The sequence below is a fragment of the Exophiala bonariae genome, assembly GCF_035927105.1.
Source record: "Exophiala bonariae strain CCFEE 5792 chromosome Unknown scaffold_40, whole genome shotgun sequence".
In the NCBI taxonomy this organism is placed as follows: Eukaryota; Fungi; Ascomycota; class Eurotiomycetes; order Chaetothyriales; family Herpotrichiellaceae; genus Exophiala; species Exophiala bonariae.
Genome location: NW_027042515.1, coordinates 69,554 through 90,951, shown reverse-complemented (window position 1 = coordinate 90,951; position 21,398 = coordinate 69,554). Strand labels below are relative to the sequence as shown.

Here is a 21,398-nt window from a genome sequence, read left to right as displayed (position 1 = left end):
CTCGCTTATTGTAGTCGCTTCTCGAGTCATCAAAACACATTCCTGACGTGGTATTTGATGGATGGTCGACGCTCTGGTAGCCTCTCCTGGGAACCAAACTGGTCAATCGGAGATGGGCAGTACTCAGTAGGCAAACACTCCGAAACACATATTATTGTAGTTCTGATTGGGGAGAGAGATATGGTAATAGCAGGCAGCGCAAACAGGTGGTTGTCTACTGTAGATAGCCGAGTATAAATACTTGCTGCTTCCGCACTGAAGTCACTGGCCTTGATTACGCTGAGCATATTACATTGTCCACCAATAGACTTTTCTTACTCTCAACACATATCTCACACTTCATCACAATCCAGTATGGCTGCTATTCAGGGAGGCTGCTTGTGCGGAAACGTCCGTTATGAATACACTGGTTGGTATTACCAAAACCACGTATGATTTCGCGTAGCTGAGATGGTGACAGGGGATATTGCGTTGAAAGCGTTCTGCAACTGCAAGGACTGCCAGAAATGGGGCGGTGCTCCTGGGATGGCGAATGTCGTGGTTCCACGGGAGACTTTCCAGGTTACCAAAGGTTCGAGCGACTGTGGCGGCGCTTCACAGAACGATCCGCCATGCTGACAAGACGAACCTAGGTGAACCCAAGACTTTTGACACTGTCGGCGGTAGTGGCAAGATCAACAAACACTTCTTCTGTGCTGACTGTGGGTCGAGCTTGTATTGTGAATTGGAGGTTATGGGGGACAAAACAGCCATCAAGTAAGATTCCTGGTTGAGTTACGTCAAATCACTGACTTCGGTTCGCAGAGCGGGAAGTTTGGACCAGCCGGATGTTGGTGAAATGCAGGTCGAGTTCTATGTTCAAGATCGAGTGTCGTACCAGAAGGCGCAGGAGACCGCTCAGCAGATTCCAGCTTTTGGTTGATGGCAAGCGAGATATGAGCCATAAATGGAGTTTCCTTGGAAATGCCCAAACTACCCCTGGTGCATGTAGGAAGCAAGATATCAATCGGCACATTGAAAACCAGCAGTCCCTTCTTGAGTTCCTCGTTAATTGTGATGTTCTATGTCCGGGTTGCGTTCTCATTCGTGCGAATCCTAATTCGTACACGTCGCCATGCCTTAGGGTAGTTGTAGACTTGTTCAAATCACCTCGATGGACATCACCGAAAATCGTAGATGCGACAGTGACATACAAGCCGATCATTTTCCCATTCCACGGCGGTAATAGCTTGTGCCCATCCTGACACCCTTCTGCCATAGGGCTAGAGGCGTCGCGTTCTCATTGGGATATTTTTCGAGCTGCTCACGACGAATGCGAAGAGTGGCTGCAGATAAGCCGATGAAGACAGCAAAGATGGGATCGACGAATCTATGGGAAGTTCAGGTCAGCCATTTTTGTAGGAAGATAGCAGTCTTTGTGGGATGGAGAAGACTGACTTGGAGATCAACCATGGTTGAGCTATGGATGCCATATTTGAGGAAATAGCTGCACGTTCAATGGAGCAAAGGTGATGTGAATCCGTCGCTGATGAGAAGCAGTTGAAGGTAGGAGGGCTCGGGGGTGATATTGCTGCCCGCGGACAAAAAAACAGCTCTCCAGTCAGGCTGTGCCGGTGGCTGAGGTTGAGGCTGATGCTGATGTGGCTGGTGGGATCGGGATCGGCTTGTCTAACTACAGTATGAGCCTGGCTACCTAGGGACTCACCAGGCCTCACGAAGTGCTGAACTATAGAACACATATGGATATCATATGGTCTCATCTTCCCACATTCAGCAACTGATCAGTGGCGAGTAAATTGTCCGGTACGAATACTGAGTATTGTTCATGGCTCAGCCCTGCTTTGCGTTGTGAACACGACCACAGATAACCCTACATTGACCGTGATCAATCTAACTTCTCTAAAGAAGTCCACGAAGTCTTAAACCTCCAAGTAACTAGCTTTCCAGAGCTACTGCCTCTTGAACGGCTAGCAAGGTGCTTGTACTGGTTACAGTCTACTCCGTACGGACCCAGATGATGCGAATTGAGATAGATACACCACACTCGCGACCTATGTACGGTAACTCGGTCTTGCATTCCTGATGCTTGCAATAAGTAGCATAATTCTACATGCACACTCACTTTAATGGCCGTTCAACTGTTCAACGGGGACAGCCACGGACCCTTGTCGATGTGATGTCGGTTCGCCCTGGACCGTCCCATTCGCACTTTCCGTGCCATTAGTAGCACCATTATGACAGCAATCTGCAGCACTTCCGTTGCGGCCAACTTCAACACTGCTAATGTTCTTCTGACCCGGTACGTCGAGAGCAGGATTTCTATCAAAGAAGTCTGCAGGCCTGAGGTGGAATTGATGGATCTCCACTGGCATGACAGGCCAGTCTTCGACACGAGGATTGTGTGTGAGGCCAAAGACATTCCAGACCACCACGTCGTTGTTCTCGACATCCTCATTGCGCGCAACGGCATCTGCCACGCCGCCGATCTCGAGTTGGGACTGGTTGGTGAATTCGCCGGCTGCAAAGAGTTCTTCATCTTTGTACTTGGTGACCCAGACATGATGCTGGGCAAAGGCTGCTCGTTTCGCGACAATCGATTGAGGATCGGCCAACATCAATTGAGTGGGCATAGGGGTGAACTTGTAAGCCACTGGTCGTTGAGAAATCGGGTTTATCTTGTTCGTATTTGCGATCTTGACATTCAAGTTCGTGAACGGAGACGCATGAATTGCCGTGGACTTGGTCACTGGCTTACGCACGATTTCATAGCCGTTGCCCCATGGATTGGTCTTGGGATTCATGGGAATTGGGAGCGACTCTTCCGTGATGATCGTGTTCTCGTGGCCGTCGATGGCGGGATCAACTCGGATTGCGAAAATGTGTTGATGGTTTTGAGCCAATGCGCCGGGAGACACGACATTGCCCCAGGGACTGGTTTTGCCTGGATCAATGTTGACGACTGAGACCATGCCAGTCGCTCGAGTCTCGACCGTAATACTGGAGTGTGTGAGTCACCGAAGATGCCGATGAAGGGAGTCGTCACTTACCCGCCAGCCTGATCCAATTTGTAGGCGAAGATATATTCATAATTGGCGAGGGTAATGATAAATTGCACAACCAATTCTCTTGATCTGGTGACCACGGCTCTGTTGGTTCGGAAGTTGGTGTGCTTCCAACCAATACCGTTATCTTGTTCATGAATGCAGACCACATTCTTGGATACCGAAGGCTTGCCTTCAGAGTCTACCAGCACCGCATCGAGATACTTGATGACGCCCAGGCAGTCGCAACCAAGTTCGAGATTGTTGGCGGCACGTCCAGCACCGACATCACCAAAATCGAAAGCTTGCTTGCGGTGGAAGGGTGGACGCGGATCGCCATAGGGGACAGTCATCTCAGACAAACTCAGTCGGTACAGCACACTTCTTCCATCGTAGTGAACATCATGAAGGACGGCGCACTCGCGGGGTGTAAAGCTAAAGGACGAGTTAGTTAGAGCGACAGCGAGAGAAATGTGGACTAGACATACCCGACTCGGAACCTCCACTTCTGCCATTCGATGAGTGAATCATCGGAGACGGTGAACGAAGGGCCATCGGGTTGGGAAACATTCAACGGTTTGAGATCTGTCCGGAGGGGAGTATCAAGTAATTCAGGAACGTATTCGACGGGCTTGCAATGACCCAGGATATCTTTGGGGCCTGTGCCATATGCCAAGCCATCCTCAGTGCCACCAGTAGCCAGGCGATCAATACGAATGATTTCTTTTTTGAATGTATCCATGACTGGGATGATGGGCAGAGGGAAGCCGTAGTGGTTGGTATCTGGATTTTCGTGTTTTAACTTGGCGTAGATCAAGCCTTGGGTGTATCGAGGCTCAACATCGTCCGGATTGGGACCGCCACATGGCCAAGGGTCGATAGCGATTTCATATTTGTCATCGAGGTTGAATTCCTGAATGGCTTGCTTGAATTTCTCGGACTTGACGCAGACCTCGGTGAACTCGACAAATTCATCCTTAATGAGGGCGGTCTGGGCGACGGTGGGAGCCTTTCGAAGTTCGACCTCCTTGCCCGAGGTCAGATCAACGATGGACTCTAGTAATTCGTGGCTTCTATCCTCGGAGATTGTATCATACTGTACACGAGCCTGACGTGGTGGTCGAGGAGTGTCTGGTGAGAGAGTACCAGCGTGCTCGGCGTTCAGAAATTTGACCAGCTGGGCCTTTGCGGGTTCAACCGCATAGATGTTACGAAACAGGACACCGAAAGTTTTGCGGGCGTCAAGAACGGCCTGACGAGCTATCTCGACCTCGTCGACGCTCAGTTGTTCCAAGGGATGTCGAGTGGCGACTTTGGGCACGGTGGCCGCCCCATTCAAAGACGGCATTGTGTTGAAGAGAATGGGGGATTTGGGCGGCTGGCGAAGAGATAGAAGGAGAGGTGGATGGAATGGGGAATTGAGAATGGCAAGAGAAGAGGGAAAGATATACAGACAGAAGAATATGAATAAGAGCGATATTGATAGTGTTCGATGGAGCACCAAGGACAGAAGCCTACCAGTAAGACGGGATCAGACGTTGAACGGAGTTGTCCTAAGAAGAAAGCGCCATGAGTGCAATCTGGAAGGACGTTCCAAGATCCAATTGAAGATGATTCCGCTTGGGCGCCTTCCGCGCCTTCCCTTCGAACTGTTGGAAGTTCAAGAGCATCAAAGAGGCAAGAGAGAAACGATCGAGAGCGGAGAAGCGAGATGGATTGATCGCCACTCATGGACAAATAATGATCTCCTCTCGCATGGACATGCCTGTTTCTAACATTGACGGTGGATTGCAACTTTGATAACCAACAACCCTCACTGCATGGCATTTCAAAGGATCATACGAGTAAGAATCCTCCGATCTGAGAGTCAAATCCGGGAAATCGTCTTTTTGATTCGCCTGTGTCACCCAAGTAGACCCAAGCTGCGGTGGGCAAGCATTTTGAATACGAGGACCTCACCATGTGGGCTTCAGCCATTGTCATTGTCATTATCATCATTATCTTTCTCCTCGATCCAACGTCCAACATCCATCAATCAATAGTAGCTCTTTCTCCTTGAAATCATCATGTCCTTCCAGCAGTGCCCTTGATTCCCAGATATCCAAATCCTCCCTAGAGAACATGTTCCTTCCAATGAGTCATCTGTAGTCTGACGTTTGCATGCACACTCTCACTCGAGATCAAAGTCATCAGTCGCCCAGAACTCAGGATTTTCCAACTCCGGATGCTCCTTGGCCAAAGCGGCTGATTCGGCATCTTCCTTTTCACTCAGAGAAACAACCCCTTGTGTAGTAATCTCATATTCTATCGGTGAATTGGTGGCCCGAGTCCATGGTGCAAACACCACCGCGAGCGACCTCTTCTTCTTTTGGTCTTTCCAAATGTTGCCCCCGGTATAGCTCTGACGTTCACTCTCCAGCTTGAGGGCAACTCGAGCTGAAATTTGATTTGCCCATGTCAGTCCTAGCGCCGGATTCTTCAGCGACTCATTGCTTGTATCGTTCCTCCCACCCCAACCCGTGAAGAAACGTTGTTGATGAACGAGACTCTGTGTCTCTGTCCGAAGCTGACTAACCGCCGCCGCCTCTGACCCCGGCACAGCAGGCGAAGAAGATATTGCAGAAGATTGAGACCGAAGCAGAAATGAAGTGCTCTTAGCACTAGCATGGTCAAACCGATCCGACACCTGGTTGGTGACAATCACGACCGCATTGCTCTGGACAGCCACTTGACGTAGCATTTTTCCCAACTGCCGCAATTCCGAGGCTCTCTCACGTAATGCTGCTGGAGTATAGTTACCGTGTTCGGCCCGGAAATTGGCAGCCACCGAGTCCAACACAATCAAACCCACGTCGTACCTCCTCACAGCGATGGGTAATTGATAGCGCAAGATGTTCTCTTGTGTTTCGAGGCTGTTAGTCGTCGTTGTGTGCACACGGTCCATCGAGGGTCGTTCAGAAGGCGACAGCTTTTGGTATTCGGGATGCGAGTTCAATATCTCGCATAGTCGTTTCGTGTTCAGGTTGCCCTCGGTGGACACGTACATGGCTGATTTACCAAGGCCACGTGGTGGAGCCAGTTGAACAGAGAGCAGGAGTCCTAGTACAAACTGTGTTTTTCCCACAGCACTCTCTCCCACAATTTCCGTGATGTGACCAGGTCGAAACCCACCACCGAGTGCGTTGTCTACGACCTGATCGAGAGTCTTGAGCCTATCATCGGGGCGGTTACCACTGTCACCACTGCTATTGATGTTCTTTGTATCAACCTCCTTCTTGACCTGGCTGCTTGCTGCCTCTTCCTTCTCCTTGGATACTGAGGTTGCGGAGCTGGGGATCTTCCGAAGAGTCGTCCGCACATCAGATTGTAGAGATCGTATGACGTCTACACAGAGTCTTGCGACGTCGGCCGAGGGAAGTGGGCATCTTCTGGCAATCTCTTTGGGATCGCTAGTCACCAAATCAACCACGGCGATGTTGTTCTTGCGTAGCGAGTAAAATAGGTGCGAGTAGGGCTTGGTATCGAAGTCAGGGAGGACTTCGAGGATGTCGGACATTGGTACGAAGAATGGTGTTTTTTGTTGGCCGACTCGACATGGCCATCATCCAAAGGTGAGGCGAGGCTTTAGAGACAATCTTTGTTGGCGGTTGTGAACCTGAACTTGACTAGGGTTCGACAGTGAAGTCGAGGCACGAAACAGTGAATGTCATCACATTCGCTTCAACCTTCGCTAGTGAGACATCGATGTTATCCCAGTGCGGTGCCTTCCACAGAAGTCTTTTATCTTACTCATGAGTACTCAAGATTGAAATACATGTAAGCATTCATCCCATGTAGGAAATAAAATAGGAAGCTGTGTGGAACGTAAAATACCTATCTCATGTCCATTCCTCCAAACAAGCTCAGCCTGAGGTTCCAGGCGTCCATACAGCCAAGGTAAGCCATGTTTTACCATCGCGGGGTATGGTGGCCACCCACCCTGGCACCAGGGTACCAAGCACCTAACTCGGTCAAGGCCCAGGGGCTGCCCCGGGCCCGAGGAGCTCGGTCCAGCATAGGCTCCTTAGGCTTCTGGGCTATCTGCAGGCTGCAGCTCGTATAGAGCCTCATCAAAACTTTCATATCACGGATAACCCCATTGCAGGCAATAGACATGCCCAGAGAGGAAGGTCACAGCTTGCCACAACCATCAGTACCACCTTCCCTCATTGTCTCCAGAATAGTCACCTTAGATAAGTTGTACTTTAAGCCTTTATATACCAAGTATGCCACTATGCATTTCCACTCGAGCACGATTTGGTCCGGACACAAGTACGAAGAGAAACCCCAGGATATCCCTCCTTTTTGTTCAATTATATCAAGGTAGGTCGACCGTCTTTCAATGTCCACCCCTCAGCAGGTAGCCGCATATGGCACATGGGAAAGCCCCATCCAGCCCGAGGACTTTGCAGCAGCAGGATCAGTGGTCCTTGATCAAATCTACGTCAACCGCGAGAATGGCAAGATCTACATCAACGAGATCCGTCCCGATGAGAATGGCCGGGGCGTGATAGTTGAATACCACAATGGAGAATCCCGAGAGGTCCTTCCCAAGCAGTTCAATGCTCTCTCGCAGGTCCACGAATACGGAGGAGCGTCTTTCGTCGTCGACCAACTCACCGGTCACCTCGTCTTTACAGATTGGGACACCAAAGGCGTCTTCAAGCTGGATCCCCAGAGTGGATCTGTCGTGCCAATCGTCCACGCGGATCCCAAAATCTACTATGCAGACTTCGACATCCACCCGGTGGCCAACCACTACATCGTGGCCATCAAGGAAGATCACCACCCGGCGACCATCTCCGAGATTGAAAACACGTTGGTTGTGATTGACTCGTCGACAAAGGAGCTCCAAGTCCTGGCCCGAGGTGCCGATTTCTACAGCTTCCCACGCTTCAGCCCGGATGGTACAAAGCTTGCCTGGATCCAGTGGAATCATCCAAACATGCCATGGGATAGCACTCAGCTGTGGGTTGCAGAATTTGACTCGGGCAGTCTCCGTAGTTCTAAACCGGTTGCTGGATTCCATGCGAACGCGAGTATAACCCAGCCGACTTGGAGCCCAGACGACAAGCTTTACTTTGTCTCGGACGAAAGCGATTACTGGCAGCTCTACCGCTGCCAAAATGAGATTGTGCAAAGGGTACACCTCGATGGGCTGGACACCGCAGAATTTGGCTTCCCGGACTGGTTCCTTGGAGGATCCTCGTATGCTTTCCTGAGTCCCGTGAAGCTAGTCGCCTGCTACAACAAAGACAACCGATGGGCAATCATTCAAGTTGACACAGACACACTCAAGTGGCGGGATTTGGGCTCCCCCATTGTTCAAATTGGCATCAACGCATTAAAAGCTGTAAACGACACAACATTTGCCGTCATTGGGTCAACACCTTGTCTACCTGATGTGGCTACCCTCGTTGATATTAAGCAGCCTGGGCTCGGTACAATCTTGCGAAAGTCGAGCAGTTCTTCTCTGCCAGACGATTATATCTCGTCCCCACAGAATGTCACATTTCCCAGAGTTCATGGTCCGGGAGGCGGAAATGCCTTTGGCCTGTTCCTTCCACCACGCAACCCGCGATATCGAGGACCTGAAGGCACTCTGCCTCCCTTGATCGTCGCAATGCATGGTGGGCCCACCTTTCAAACGGGCTCCGGCTTTTACCTCCGTGATCACGCTCTCACCACTCGCGGATATGCAATTTTACAGGTCAACTACGTCGGGAGTACCGGCTATGGTCGACCTTATCGTGGATTGTTGGCAGCACAATGGGGGGTGAGCGATCTTGCTGATGCGGTTTCGGGAGTTGAATATTTATCCAAGCAAGGCATGATCGACAAGACCCGCGTTGGATTAACCGGTCATTCGGCAGGTGGATATGCGACCATGCAAGGTTTAGCAATCAATCCATCCGTGTGGACGTGTGGAGTCGCCGAGAGCGGTATCTCAGATATGGCCCTGTTGCTGAAGGAGACACACAAGTTTGAGTCCCAATACCTGGGACCATTATGTTTTTCTCCAGGTCTGACCGAACAAGAGCAGGATGCCATCCTGAAAGAGCGCAGTCCTCTCACACATGCATCAAACATCACGTCTCCGATTCTCATTCTGAGTGGGGCGGATGATGCCATAGTGCCCCCAAATCAGGCATATCTGCTTGCCAAGTTGATAGGGGCCGCCGGAACTGATGTCAATATCAAGGTCTATGATGGCGAAGGCCACATTTTTGTCCAGGGAAGTACATTGAGCGACATTGAAGCCCGCCGATATGCTTGGTTTCGAAAATATTTGGCCCAAGCTGGATAAGTGATTGAGCACCAGAGACTTCTGGTGGTGGTATTGGAGTAGCTCGTTCGTACTTGCCAAATTCTGTTCACGTCTTTGCATGTTCGTTCCCTAAGGAAGGCTCCGTTTCCTTATCTGTGCTGTGTCTTCGACAGGCTTCTGTGTCTCAGGAATTCGGAACCACTGTCTCATGTCCGGATCCCATCGATGGCTGTCTCATGTTAGTATACTTTCACTCACCAAGATTGAAATGGACATACTCGTGAAATTCAGTTTGAACCAGTGCAAGCTCCGTGTACTCCTCAATCAGGATTGGCACGTATGAATAAGGCACCTTGGCCTTGACTCCCTCGAAGTGAGTGTCTCGTAGGGGAAACATATCTCTTAATCTATACTTGTGGTCATTCTTGCACATGATGACTCCCGGCTCTGTGTCCGGGTTGACCTCGGACAAGCCGGTGATGTCAATGAACAGACCATTCTCAACACTGATAAATCGAGCATCGATGATCTGAAAAGATGGATTAGCTACCGTGCTCGTCGGGTTTAGTCAGGTAACCGCGTACATTTGCGCCATCACCATGATCCCTTTGCCATGCCCAAGAGTTGACATCGAGGAAATAGCGGCGTGGTGGGGTACCGTTACCTTGGTCGTAGTCGTAGAAAGTTTGATTGTAATTTTTACCCAATACTTTCAGGCCTTCGTCAGTCACCTGGCACTTATTAGTAGATGAGGTTTGAGCGCTGGGGGAACAGAGGAAAGAAATTACCTGGGTGTCAAGATCCCAGTCCCATGGCAGGATTTTGGCATTCCAGTACCACGCCAACAATGTACCATGCGCGATCCAAGTTTCCAGACCGAGATATTCAAAGGTCAGAAGGTATGCACGAATCAGGTGTCTTAGAGTGTCTTGTCTTTCTTCATCGGTGACGATTTTCTGGAAAAAGCGAATATCATAATGGTGCAGAAGATCATCTCCACCAGGCTCGTGGAAGTATTTGTTATCATCGGGATTTGGGGGCTTCGCGGTCTCGGTGGATTTGACGGGTTCAATGGTGGCAGTCCCAGTGCCTGAGTGAGGCCGAGACAGGGATTCGGAAGGGCGCGGACCTGGGTTAGATGTCGGGACTGGGTCGCAACACGTCAGGGACTGGAAGGAGATGAAGGCGAACAGTAGGTAAAGTCGCCATCTAGAGGAAACCATGGTTGTAGAGCGAGAAAAGAAAAGCAGCGCAAGCCATGATCGTGCGAACAGCGGGATGGCGAGAACTTGTGCAGACAGGAGCCAAACCTTTGAAAGTACTAGCAGTGAGCAGCGAGCATTGAAAAGAAAAGAGTGAACAGAGCACAAGGAGACGCAGTGGACTTGAAGAGAATAGGCAGTCATGGGCACTTGAACTGAGGAAGGTACCATGACTGGTAATGCACTGCCAGTGCAGGGCAGTCACCGCGGCGCCTTCCTCCAGACGAGACAAGGATTACCAATTTACCAGTGCCGGTATTGGCAGTGGCAGTGGCATTGTTAGGTCTCAGCGGCAGTGGAATCAAAGAATCCCTCTAATACGATGTATTTTGGGCCCATGTGTGCAGACGATCATTGTACCCGCCCGGAGATGTAGCGGCAGTGTGGGAGTAATGAAAAAGCCCAGCCTTGTCTGGGATGCCTTGATGCTACTAGTCAGTCTCGTCGGGGTCTTGGAAGTAGCACGGAGCGAGGATGCAGCATGATGCAGAATTGTTGTGACTCTGTGAGATGGTGACGTTTGGAGGATCCCAAATCTTCTTGAATGGGTAACAAGACACACGAGCAGAGGATGGAACGAGACGGTGAACAAATCAAACACGACGAGATCACATCACGAGGACCCATTTTCCAGGGTCGTTCTGTCTGGGCTGCAGGCTATCATGGTATTTCCGAACTGGAGGTAGGGGCCCGGGCGGACACCTGCAAATAACACGAGTGTATCATGCTGACTTCCGTTCGAGCCGGCTTGTGGTCAACAGCAGGAGTAAGGCCCTGCCAGTGGTGGAGTGGTCGGCTCGTGTGAGCCTCACTGGCACGATACGAGACGGACTGACAAAGAGCCTGAGGGCAGCGAAAGCCACGTCACCACAAATATTGGCAGTCCATCGTGGAAGATAACTTGGTTGCCCTGGTCACGCTATGATAGCCAGGTACTTCTGGAGGGCATAGGGTTGCTTGAAACCAAAAATGTCAATGCGACAATACCGATACTGATCTATCTTAGGTACCTAGACACCGTTCGCATCTCGAGTTAATGATTACTCTTGACATATATCATGTACCCAGCGTGAGAAGGAAAGAGATATGCCCACGACGATTTGGTGGTAGATCTAAACTCTGAGACCGCCGAAAGCCGGTCTCACGTGATGTGGATGATCTCGCTCTCGGCTCCATCTGGCTTAGTACTAGTCTTGGCAAATTACAGGACGTTCAAGTTTGGGTATTTTCTGGGGCTCTCATATTCATCGAGAAGAAAATGAGATCAGCGACGGCGAAAGTTCCGGTTGCTTTCAATGGCCTCGGCCAGAGTTCTCTGTACATCCTCATTCAACGACGATTGTTGATTCTACGCGCCATGGAATCTAGCAGATCGTGCGTCGTGCTTCGATGATCAACGCTTCAGTCTGAAACAAAGCTCGGCTTTTCTTCTTGTCTAGTTGACTCACCCAATGGCCACGGACCGACTGCTACGGTCCAAAAGCTATGATTATTTTAATCTCAATTGCTAGTATATATCCACAAAGGTTGTGACAGACTGGAAATGGTGAAGGGGGATATGGGACCGTCGCCTAACTAACTCTTGCGTTGTCGTCGTGGGTACGTAGGTACGTAGGTCACTCATGACTAGTCCCGACAAACCTCCATCCGTGTCGTTATATATTGCCATTTAAAGCTGCAAGCCATACCGAGTACCTCGTACATGTGAGGACAACAATCAGCAAAGCACACGCTTTGTCGGTTACGGAGAAAATCAGACCTCGGCCCGACCCGCTGGTATCTTGAACTTGAATGACGTCGAGAAATTCTGCCTGCCTTTCAGTCGCCGCTGCAGCAGTTGTGGTCACTTTTAGCTGATTAATCTGCCGTGTCTTTGGAATAATAAAGAATCACTTGTAAGTAACCAGGCATGCAGTGGCCACTGCTTCCATATTGACACTCCCATGGATCTGTCCATCGTCCGCACTTCTGATGTATACCCTACCTGAACACACCTCTCCTCTCAACCAGTCACCGATCGCCTTCACAAGCTCACCCACCACATCATCCCAACCACGCAACCATCTCTGAATAGCCGATCATAATGAAGATCCAATATCGGGATACATCACTTGATCTTGAGGATGAGCCCGATGAAAACATTCTTGGCCTGGCCACCAGATGCGCCGAGCACATCGCCGCCGATGTCGAGCGGGTTTCACTATTCTTCCTTCCCAAACCAGGCCTCGTCAAGTTTCCATTCCCGGACCGCCAGTTGAAGGATTTTATGACTCCCACCACCCGAATCAAATTGGTCGGGGCACCCAATAGTGAAGTCAAGAAGATGGATGACATAGGGGCGGCCAGTCAGCGGCGCGGTAGACCCAGTACGGTTAAAACAGTCGCGGCCAACAAGAACCGAGACTGGAAGAAGGTGCGAGAGGAAAGCATGTATACATTTCATGCCATTGAGCCCCTAAACTACCTACCGAACCCCGAGAAGAGCAAACGATTTCTCGAGAGATTAGCCAATGATCCGGGCATCAAGGCTTCGATGCGCAAGCATAAATTCAGTGTTGGGCTCCTGACCGAGATGAACCCTGCAGAACACACGACACATGAATCCAAGACGCTGGGGTTGAACAGGAACGCGGGTGAGGTGATTGAACTACGGCTACGAACTGATCGATACGACGGTTACCGGGACTACAAGGTGATCAGGAAGACGCTTTGCCATGAGCTGTCACATAACGTCTGGGGAGACCACGATCGCAATTTTTGGAACCTCACCAAAGAAATTGAACAGGAGGTGGAGCGCAACGACACTCTCCATGGTGGACATCGGTTGTCCAACGAAGAGTTCTACGACCCGAATGACACGTATGATGTTGCAGAACACGCGGACGACGGTGGGTGGAGAGGAGGCGATTTTGTGCTGGGACGCTCCAAGGACAGTCCAAGCGAGGCTGGCCTCAGCCGACGTGAAATCATAGCACGAGCCGCGATGAACCGACAACAACGAGAGCGAGAAGCGGAGGCACGAGAGAGACAGGAGTCGCCGCCTTGACGTGGGTTGGATGGGCATTGGAATTAGCGTTTGGGTTGGTGAAGCTCATGATTGCGGTATTTGTTGTATTTGGGTATCGACTGATATTATATTTGATCAGGTCCAACAGCAAGGCGTTCGGGTAGCCTCGCTTATTAGGGCTGGGCAATATGTGAGCGAGGCACTGAGCGTGTGTGTCCTCGCGGCGACTTGCATTGCAATGGACACTGGCAATTTGGAACACCAAGCTTTAGCAGTTGGTGCACAGCGTAAGACTCTGATTTGTTGAACCTCGTAAACTCGTATTTTCATGAGTGATTCGAGTGAGGACTCTAGGAGTGAGGAGTGAGGCTGCAACACCCAGCCCCGTGCATTTAGGCCCCGTTTCCATTGGCGCTCTCGGTGCCCGAGTGCGGGTGCAGGTTCGCTAATGCCGGGGATCACATCCCTGGAACCCAGCGGTTGGTTGGACTGGTGAAACCCAAAACCCAGATCTCCAAGGGCTTTGGGGGACTTCTGTAGAGACTTGGCACGGATCCCCGCCTGGAACTAAACAGCTTGGGTCCTTCAGCCATGTACTACGGCATCGGGGTCAACAGCGCCTAGAGTACTCGGTACCACTGGCAGTGAAGGTGGAAGTTTGGGTAACATGCGGCTGAGAAATAAGTACTCGAGATTATTACTCCATTATTGTTGACCGTTCGATCACGAGGTCGAAGTGCCGGAGTCGGAGGATGAACTCGAAACAGCCACCCATGTGGAACTTGAACGTCCGACCGGAAACTCAAACAACGGGCCGCCTGATAAAAGATGTCGAGCTGACAACAAGTGTATAACTGTAGGTCCTAAAGGGCTGTAAGAGTAAGTGCAGACTTAAGTATCTTGGTAGGGTGACTGATCTCTATCTTCTCTACCTACTAGTAGGCATCAATCCCATTCGACTCTCCTGATTACTGGCACCTGGCCGCGGATAATTGATTTTACTTTTCCCTCTCATCGCTACTTTTTGCCGCCTCGTGGAATCAATAGCCGGCCTGCCCTGCACCTCTGCATCCACTTCCACTCTTCAAAGTTCCACTCCCTCTTCCATCATCCAAACTTTCTCCCATCCTTCTCGGATCTTGTCCGCGATTACGGTTCACGGACTGGCTACGGACTAGGTATTCTGCGGCACTACTACGACTATCTAGACTCTACAGACCAGAGTAGACCCTGAGTCTCAGGCTCCCATCGCAGCCCATCAATTCGAGGCGTACACGGCCTGTGACCTCCGCTGCCAGGTGCTGCTCGGTCCCCCTGCAGTGCACCCCAACCAAGTCCGCCACGGATAACGTCCACTCTACGTCACACTTATGCTGACAACCTCAACCAGGTCCACGGCTCCTCCAGCGCAGTATCCGTCCAGCGTACCGAGTACCACTACCACTGCCCGGCCAGTGCGCTGCCAAAAAAGATTCGGTGCTACTCTACACTCGAATCATCCTCAAGCGCAGTCACAAAAACTTTCAACGTCGGTTCGTATCCAATTCGAATTCTAATTCTAATTCAACATTCGCAACTACCTTTGCATACACAACGTTCTCTCTGTGACTCACTCTCTTTCGACCCTTTTCCTCCCCCGGGACCCAGTCCCTCCTCCTCCGTCTCCAACTTCCGCTCACATTCCCTATCATTTCTAATTTATCCTTTCTTCCCAAACCTGACTGAATGCCTCTGATAGAAGTCTCGAGGCAGGCCTCGCCCTCTGAGAGCCTAACCTCGGGCACTAGTTCAACAAGTCCTACCACCCGCTCGACATTTACTCGACATCTCAGTGAACAGTATTCAGACCTGGCGAGGATAGCCATCATGACCAATGCCACTTCAACCCCATCAATTCCCCATCACGAAGTCGAACACTCACTCAACCATGCCTACCATTCCAGTCTCATGCCACCCACAAAGAACGCCTTTGGAAGGACGCCTAATTCCCATTCCACCACCAAACCTATCCCCTATCCAGCCAACTCCATGGGACAGGCTTTGACAGACACCCCGTGCCCCAGCGCGCCGACGAGCCCACAGATGTAAGACACGATCTATCATGTTCTACCATTCTCTACGTTGACACTCTAACATCCTGTCCTCTAGATTTGCCCGTGGAAGCCCTCACATCTCCGGCTCAGGCACCCCAAAACTCCGTGCCACCACTCTCGATATCCCAGGCCTTACCCGCTCCAAAGTTTCTCCCGATGGTCGCATATCTGAAAGAGACGTTGGCGCAAAGCTGATCATCGTCATGGTTGGCTTGCCCGCTCGCGGCAAGAGTTACATTGTCAAGAAGATAGCAAGATACCTAAACTGGCTCCAACATCCAACACGCATATTCAATGTCGGCGATCGAAGAAGAGTTGCTGCTGGAAAAGGTACCCCCATCTCCGACAAAACGCACGCCGAACTGCGGGAATCGGTACGACGAATGAGCAGCAAAAACACGGGCTCTCGTGGTTCCATTGACCATACTGAACTTCTTCCCCCACCTGCTATCCGCACCGAATTGTTCCAGAACGGCGAGATCACTTCAGCTTCTCCAATCAGCCCCTTGCAGATGAACGGAAGTGCACATGCCGAGTTTGAAGACAAACTCGAGCCCGTCCTGACACCAGGCACCGAACCTATGGATCAATCCGCCCAGTTCTTCGACCCTCAGAATGTAAAGGCCAAACAACTCAGAGAACAAGTGGCGCACGAAGCGCTGGATGAGTTGATGAAGTATGTTTTGGAAGATGGTGGTTCTGTGGGCATCCTGGATGCCACAAACCATACCCAAGAGCGCCGTATGTCTTTGATCAAACACATCAAAGAACGAGATCCAAACATCAATGTTTTGTTCCTCGAGTCTCGCTGTCAAGACCCCAATTTGCTCGAGGCAAATATCCGCTTGAAACTTTCGGGTCCAGACTACAAGGGTAAAGACCCTCATCAATCTCTCAAGGACTTCAAACAACGAGTCGAGCAGTACGAGAAGTCTTATCAGAAGCTTGACGAGTTCGAGGAGCAGCACGACATGCCATACTGTTCCATGATTGATGTTGGCCGAAAAATGGTCAGCTATCAAGTTAAAGGATTTTTATCCATTCAGACCGTTACTTACTTGATGAATTTCAACTTGGCTCCAAGAATGATTTGGATCACCCGCCACGGAGAGTCGATGGACAACGTCAATGGGAAAATTGGAGGTGACAGTTCTTTGAGTGCGGGTGGTCGTCGTTACGGACAGGCACTTTCCAAGTTTATCGGCGAGCAGTGGCAGCTGTGGGAAGAACGACATGCCGAAAAGCAAGCCAACGCCCACTTTCCACCACTTCCGGGCGACACCACTCCTCCCAACCCGGAATACACGGCACAAACCGAGCAGGACCGAAACTTCTGTGTCTGGACCAGTATGCTGAAGCGGAGCATTGAGACCAGCCAGTTTTTCAACGACGAAGACTACGACTTGAAGCAGATGAAAATGTTGGATGAATTGCACGCCGGCTCAATGGAGGGAATGACCTATACCGAAATCCGTGACACCTTTGAACATGAATACGAGCTTCGAAAACGCGACAAGTTGCATTATCGCTATCCAGGTCCGGGTGGGGAAGGATATCTCGACATTATCAACCGTCTCGGCAAAGTCATTCTTGAGATTGAACGTATGACGGACCACGCGCTCATCATTGGCCATCGAAGCATTTCTCGCGTCCTCCTTGCTTATTTCATGGGTTTGAAACAAGAAGATATTAGTGACCTTGATGTCCCGTTGGGTGTGGCTTACATGTTGGAGCCGGTAAGTGGTCGCGGCCTTTTGCAATTTCCTAACCTGAACGAATACTGACTGGAGTACATAGCGACCATATGGCGTCGAATTCAAAGCCTATCGCTGGGATCCAGCCACGGATGAATTTCGATATGAACCAAACTATCGAATGAGGCGAGCCATCTACCCACACACATGATTGTTTATACGATACCCCATTGTTGTTTTTGTTGCATCGTTCATCGCGAATCTACTTATTGCACATTGAACTGCTGTATATATACAAACCTCTCACACACATCCCTTTGGATGAACATATAGTGTCTGTCTGCTTGTTTCTGCGTCATTTTGGCGTACCATTTTATTCCACTCACTCTACATGCTTACGATTGGACTAATACATCAAGGAGTTTGGCAGGCAAGACAGTTGTTAGGATCAACGACCAGGCTTAGGTTCTCGGATTCATTCATGGGTGGACTGGTGATAAATCTTGCGAAGATGGTTTGTTTTAGCGTCGGTGTTTGGGCCTGCAATGATGGGGGAGTCGTTGTGCGACTTTGTCGGGGAGTAAATCTGACGGGTGGCTTCCATGGATGTGACCGGCGTCCAGTGTAGCTATTCTGTGGCTACCTACTTCCAGAACTGCTCAAAGAATACCTACTTAATTACCTTTCAGGGCTGTATGGGCCGCCAGCCAGAGGAGGCTTTTCCGCCGAGGAGACTCGTTGGTAGTATTGCACTAAAGAATCCACTAGCACACTTAGTGGTAGACTAACTAACATCTGTGATCAAAGTCCACCCAATATTCCATCTCGTCTTTTTCTCCAGAGAAATCCTAAACGACTGATCTCAACTGGGTATCCTATCTACAATATTCCACCACCAATTGAACCCAACCTTGAGCTCATAGACTAATGATCCACACTCCCGCCCGCATGGTTGAGTGTATGACTCTTCTCTCCGCCCGTGCCATTTCCTTATCTCGACAGATGACGAGTCACATGCGACAATAACATTTATTGCGGGCAGTGATTGGTCTTTTATGCGAAGACGGAGTCACGGTCGCGTCAACTTGGTTTGGATAGAAGCTGTGTAGGTCCCGAGGTGCCCGAGGGCTAGTTGTGTGGAACTACTGTCCGGATCAGATCTGATCTGTATCATTACGGCACCGTCAAGATGCCGACATTGGTTGTGACAAACTTCAATATCGTGTGCGCTGTGCTAGGTGGATTTATATCGTTGTTCGGGCTGGTCAGTTATCTGTTCAAAGAGAGATTCTACCTCTCCGAAGCTTGTAAGTCCAGACCTGTATTTCCAGTAATCGGTCGGTGGCGGCGCCGGTGGTGGTCCCGTCAAATGGCTGACTCGCTTCATCGAGATACAGTGATTTCCATGGTGGCGGGAATCATATTTTCTCCGCATGCTACAAATTTCATCCGACCGCTCGAATACGCGGGCGAGCTACAGGAGAATCTCGACTACATCACGTTGTACTTCTCCCGACTGGTGCTCGGCGTTCAGCTCGTCATTGCCGGCGTGCAGCTCCCGAGCCGATATCTGTACACGGAATGGAAATCATTGGCTCTGCTTTTGGGCCCCGGAATGGTCATCATGTGGCTTTCCGGCAGCCTCTTGATCTGGGCCATGGTTCCCGACTTCCCCTTCCTACACGCTTTGGCGGTCGGCGCGTGTATCACTCCCACCGATCCCGTGCTGTCCAACTCCATCGTCAAGGGGAAATTCGCCGACGCGAATGTTCCCAAGCCGCTCCAAAAGATCATTGTTGCCGAGTCCGGGGCGAATGATGGGCTTGGATATCCTTTCTTGTTCCTGGCCTTGTATCTGATCAAATACACCGAGATAGGTGGGGCTGGTCAAGAGGGTGGTGCCGGAAAGGCGATAGGGTTGTGGTTTGGCGAGACATGGTGTTACACCATCTTGTTGAGCGTCGGCTATGGGATTGCAGTCGGATGGCTGGCTAAAGAAATGCTCCATTATGCCGAAGAGAAGAGGTTTGTCGATCGAGAGTCTTTTCTTGTTTTTGCAATCTCCCTCGCCCTCTTCTTGATCGGGAGCTGTGGTATGATTGGCAGCGACGATGTGCTGGCCTGTTTTGTGGCTGGAAATGTCTTTACATGGGATGATTGGTAGGCCAAGATATCGATGAATCCTTGATACCCGCCTGACTTGCATCATAGGTTCCGATTGGAGACAGCGGACGATTCACTTCAACCGACAATTGATATGCTGCTAAATATCTCTGTTTTCGCGTGGTATGGTGCTATATGTCCATGGGCATTGTTTCGAACCAACGACGTCATACCACTATACCGACTGGTTTTCTTGGGAATTTTGGTACTGCTATTCCGACGAATGCCAATGGTGTTTGCCTTCCACAAAAAGATACCCGAAATCGAGCAACTGCACCAAGCGGCGTTCGTGGGCTACTTTGGTCCGATTGGGGTCTCGGCGGTGTTCTATCTCTATGTTAGCATTGACTTTCTACGCCAGATCCATGCGGAGGGTGAGTTGCGAGAAGATTTGGTGCGACTGGAAGAAGTGATGAGAGTGGTGATTTGGTTCCTGGCCATTTGTAGCATTGTGGCACACGGATTGTCGATTCCTCTTGGTAAGATGGGATTCTACACGGGGAGGACCATGTCACAAGCGCTGAGCATTGAGCGAGAAAGCGAATCAAGGTCGACCGGCCTGGGACAGGGACAGGCAACTGGTGGTCGTGGATACCTAGTACGGCGTCGGAGGGGACATGGCAATCAAGACCCCGAACAAACTCCAAGGGCTGAAGTGTTTCGCATTGGGCGGCCAACATTGGCAGCAGGCTCTGGAGAAGAAGATGGCATTGAAATGTCAAGCTCGGAGGAGCCAAGTCGACCAGTCCGATTCATCGACAGTGGACCTCCAACGGGTAGCCAGACTCCAGTGGAGGAAGTGAAGGATGAAGCAGGGGACAAGGTTGGATCAAGTTCGGATTAAAGGGGCAACAGCCTTGTGGGGTGAGATATGCGAATGGTGTAAGCAGAGAGTGACCAGTCCGAGATTGACGTGTGTTTATCAGAGAAGCTCGAGTGGATAGGGAGGTAGTGAGGTGGCGTTTTGTATATTCCGGCCTCGTACGGAACAAAGAGGGAGGTTGATGGTGCTCTCTACTTGGGTAGTTTTCATTACATATGAGAGGCACTCTCGATGTGAGTGTTGGGCTTGTGTACCTACCTAGTTAGTCACCTAGTAGAGGACCTAATGTTGACTTCTCTATACAATACGGACCATGATGGTGGGAGTGGTTAACTACCTGGGTAGTATTCTTGGGGGCGGGGCCCTAGTGAATTCTGCTTCTGCCAGTGCTTGAACCCCCCTGCAGCACCCACCCCTAGTTAGTGAACTGGCACCCTCCCCGCTCTATGCATCCCCCTCACCCCCCTTGGTCTCCTCCGCTACCTGTAGTAGGCAGGCCGAGGGCCAAGATGCAGCCAGGATGCCCATTAATTGGCATCTGTTTGCTGTTCTGCCACCCATCTGCCAGCGGCTTTCCATGAACCATTCCACTTGCTCCTCCACCGTCACCACAACTTCCTTGTCAACCACTACCAGTAGCAATACAACAATACCCCCGCGCACCTTGATGCAGTCCAGCGCTCTTGAACTCATCGGTGAGTTGAAGAGGCACCCAGGAGGTATTCATTCCCCCCCTCCCCCCAACCGACATCTCTTGCCCATCCCCTTGCATGTCTGTTTCCGCACACACGGCTCAACGGGTCTGTAACAGCCAGACCACTGGCCGGCCTCGCAGGCCTCACTTCACTTCACTTCACTTCACCGTCTCTTCCAAGCTACTCCCATTTCCGCAACCTCTCCTCAAACTGCCTCAACCAACCTTCTACGCACAACTAATGAATCTACCTATCGCCTGACGCCCTGTCTCATGCGTGATGAAATCCTTCGTCTCAGATGCTGAAAATAACG

At 50.7% G+C, this 21,398-nt stretch overlaps 9 protein-coding genes across 9 annotated transcripts; 5 read left to right on the top strand and 4 right to left on the bottom strand.

The window, feature by feature from the left end:
- Window positions 1-354: 354 nt before the first annotated feature.
- On the top strand, window positions 355-922 carry LTR84_010174 (uncharacterized protein; the record flags this gene model as incomplete). Its single annotated transcript, XM_064853711.1, has 4 exons — window positions 355-409; window positions 446-571; window positions 633-756; window positions 805-922. 4 exons carry the CDS (start codon window positions 355-357, stop codon window positions 920-922), a joined length of 423 nt encoding a protein of 140 aa, XP_064700665.1.
- A 278-nt stretch (window positions 923-1,200) lies between these two features.
- On the bottom strand, window positions 1,201-1,472 carry LTR84_010173 (uncharacterized protein; the record flags this gene model as incomplete). Its single annotated transcript, XM_064853710.1, has 2 exons — window positions 1,201-1,369; window positions 1,438-1,472. The coding sequence occupies 2 exons, from the start codon at window positions 1,470-1,472 to the stop codon at window positions 1,201-1,203; spliced, it is 204 nt and encodes a 67-aa protein (XP_064700664.1).
- A 651-nt stretch (window positions 1,473-2,123) lies between these two features.
- LTR84_010172 (uncharacterized protein) lies at window positions 2,124-4,389 on the bottom strand (the record flags this gene model as incomplete). Its single annotated transcript, XM_064853709.1, has 3 exons — window positions 2,124-2,997; window positions 3,048-3,476; window positions 3,530-4,389. The coding sequence occupies 3 exons, from the start codon at window positions 4,387-4,389 to the stop codon at window positions 2,124-2,126; spliced, it is 2,163 nt and encodes a 720-aa protein (XP_064700663.1).
- An 822-nt stretch (window positions 4,390-5,211) lies between these two features.
- Window positions 5,212-6,597, bottom strand: LTR84_010171 (uncharacterized protein; the record flags this gene model as incomplete). The annotated part of the gene is made up of 1 exon (XM_064853708.1): window positions 5,212-6,597. The coding sequence occupies one exon, from the start codon at window positions 6,595-6,597 to the stop codon at window positions 5,212-5,214; it is 1,386 nt and encodes a 461-aa protein (XP_064700662.1).
- An 825-nt stretch (window positions 6,598-7,422) lies between these two features.
- On the top strand, window positions 7,423-9,387 carry LTR84_010170 (uncharacterized protein; the record flags this gene model as incomplete). The annotated part of the gene is made up of 1 exon (XM_064853707.1): window positions 7,423-9,387. The coding sequence occupies one exon, from the start codon at window positions 7,423-7,425 to the stop codon at window positions 9,385-9,387; it is 1,965 nt and encodes a 654-aa protein (XP_064700661.1).
- A 90-nt stretch (window positions 9,388-9,477) lies between these two features.
- LTR84_010169 (uncharacterized protein) lies at window positions 9,478-10,571 on the bottom strand (the record flags this gene model as incomplete). Its single annotated transcript, XM_064853706.1, has 4 exons — window positions 9,478-9,577; window positions 9,627-9,877; window positions 9,933-10,079; window positions 10,137-10,571. The coding sequence occupies 4 exons, from the start codon at window positions 10,569-10,571 to the stop codon at window positions 9,478-9,480; spliced, it is 933 nt and encodes a 310-aa protein (XP_064700660.1).
- Window positions 10,572-12,693: 2,122 nt separating this feature from the next.
- LTR84_010168 (uncharacterized protein) lies at window positions 12,694-13,656 on the top strand (the record flags this gene model as incomplete). The annotated part of the gene is made up of 1 exon (XM_064853705.1): window positions 12,694-13,656. The coding sequence occupies one exon, from the start codon at window positions 12,694-12,696 to the stop codon at window positions 13,654-13,656; it is 963 nt and encodes a 320-aa protein (XP_064700659.1).
- A 1,827-nt stretch (window positions 13,657-15,483) lies between these two features.
- LTR84_010167 (uncharacterized protein) lies at window positions 15,484-17,615 on the top strand (the record flags this gene model as incomplete). Its single annotated transcript, XM_064853704.1, has 3 exons — window positions 15,484-15,701; window positions 15,766-17,446; window positions 17,508-17,615. The coding sequence occupies 3 exons, from the start codon at window positions 15,484-15,486 to the stop codon at window positions 17,613-17,615; spliced, it is 2,007 nt and encodes a 668-aa protein (XP_064700658.1).
- Window positions 17,616-18,593: 978 nt separating this feature from the next.
- LTR84_010166 (uncharacterized protein) lies at window positions 18,594-20,411 on the top strand (the record flags this gene model as incomplete). Its single annotated transcript, XM_064853703.1, has 3 exons — window positions 18,594-18,711; window positions 18,802-19,564; window positions 19,616-20,411. 3 exons carry the CDS (start codon window positions 18,594-18,596, stop codon window positions 20,409-20,411), a joined length of 1,677 nt encoding a protein of 558 aa, XP_064700657.1.
- Window positions 20,412-21,398: the final 987 nt, after the last annotated feature.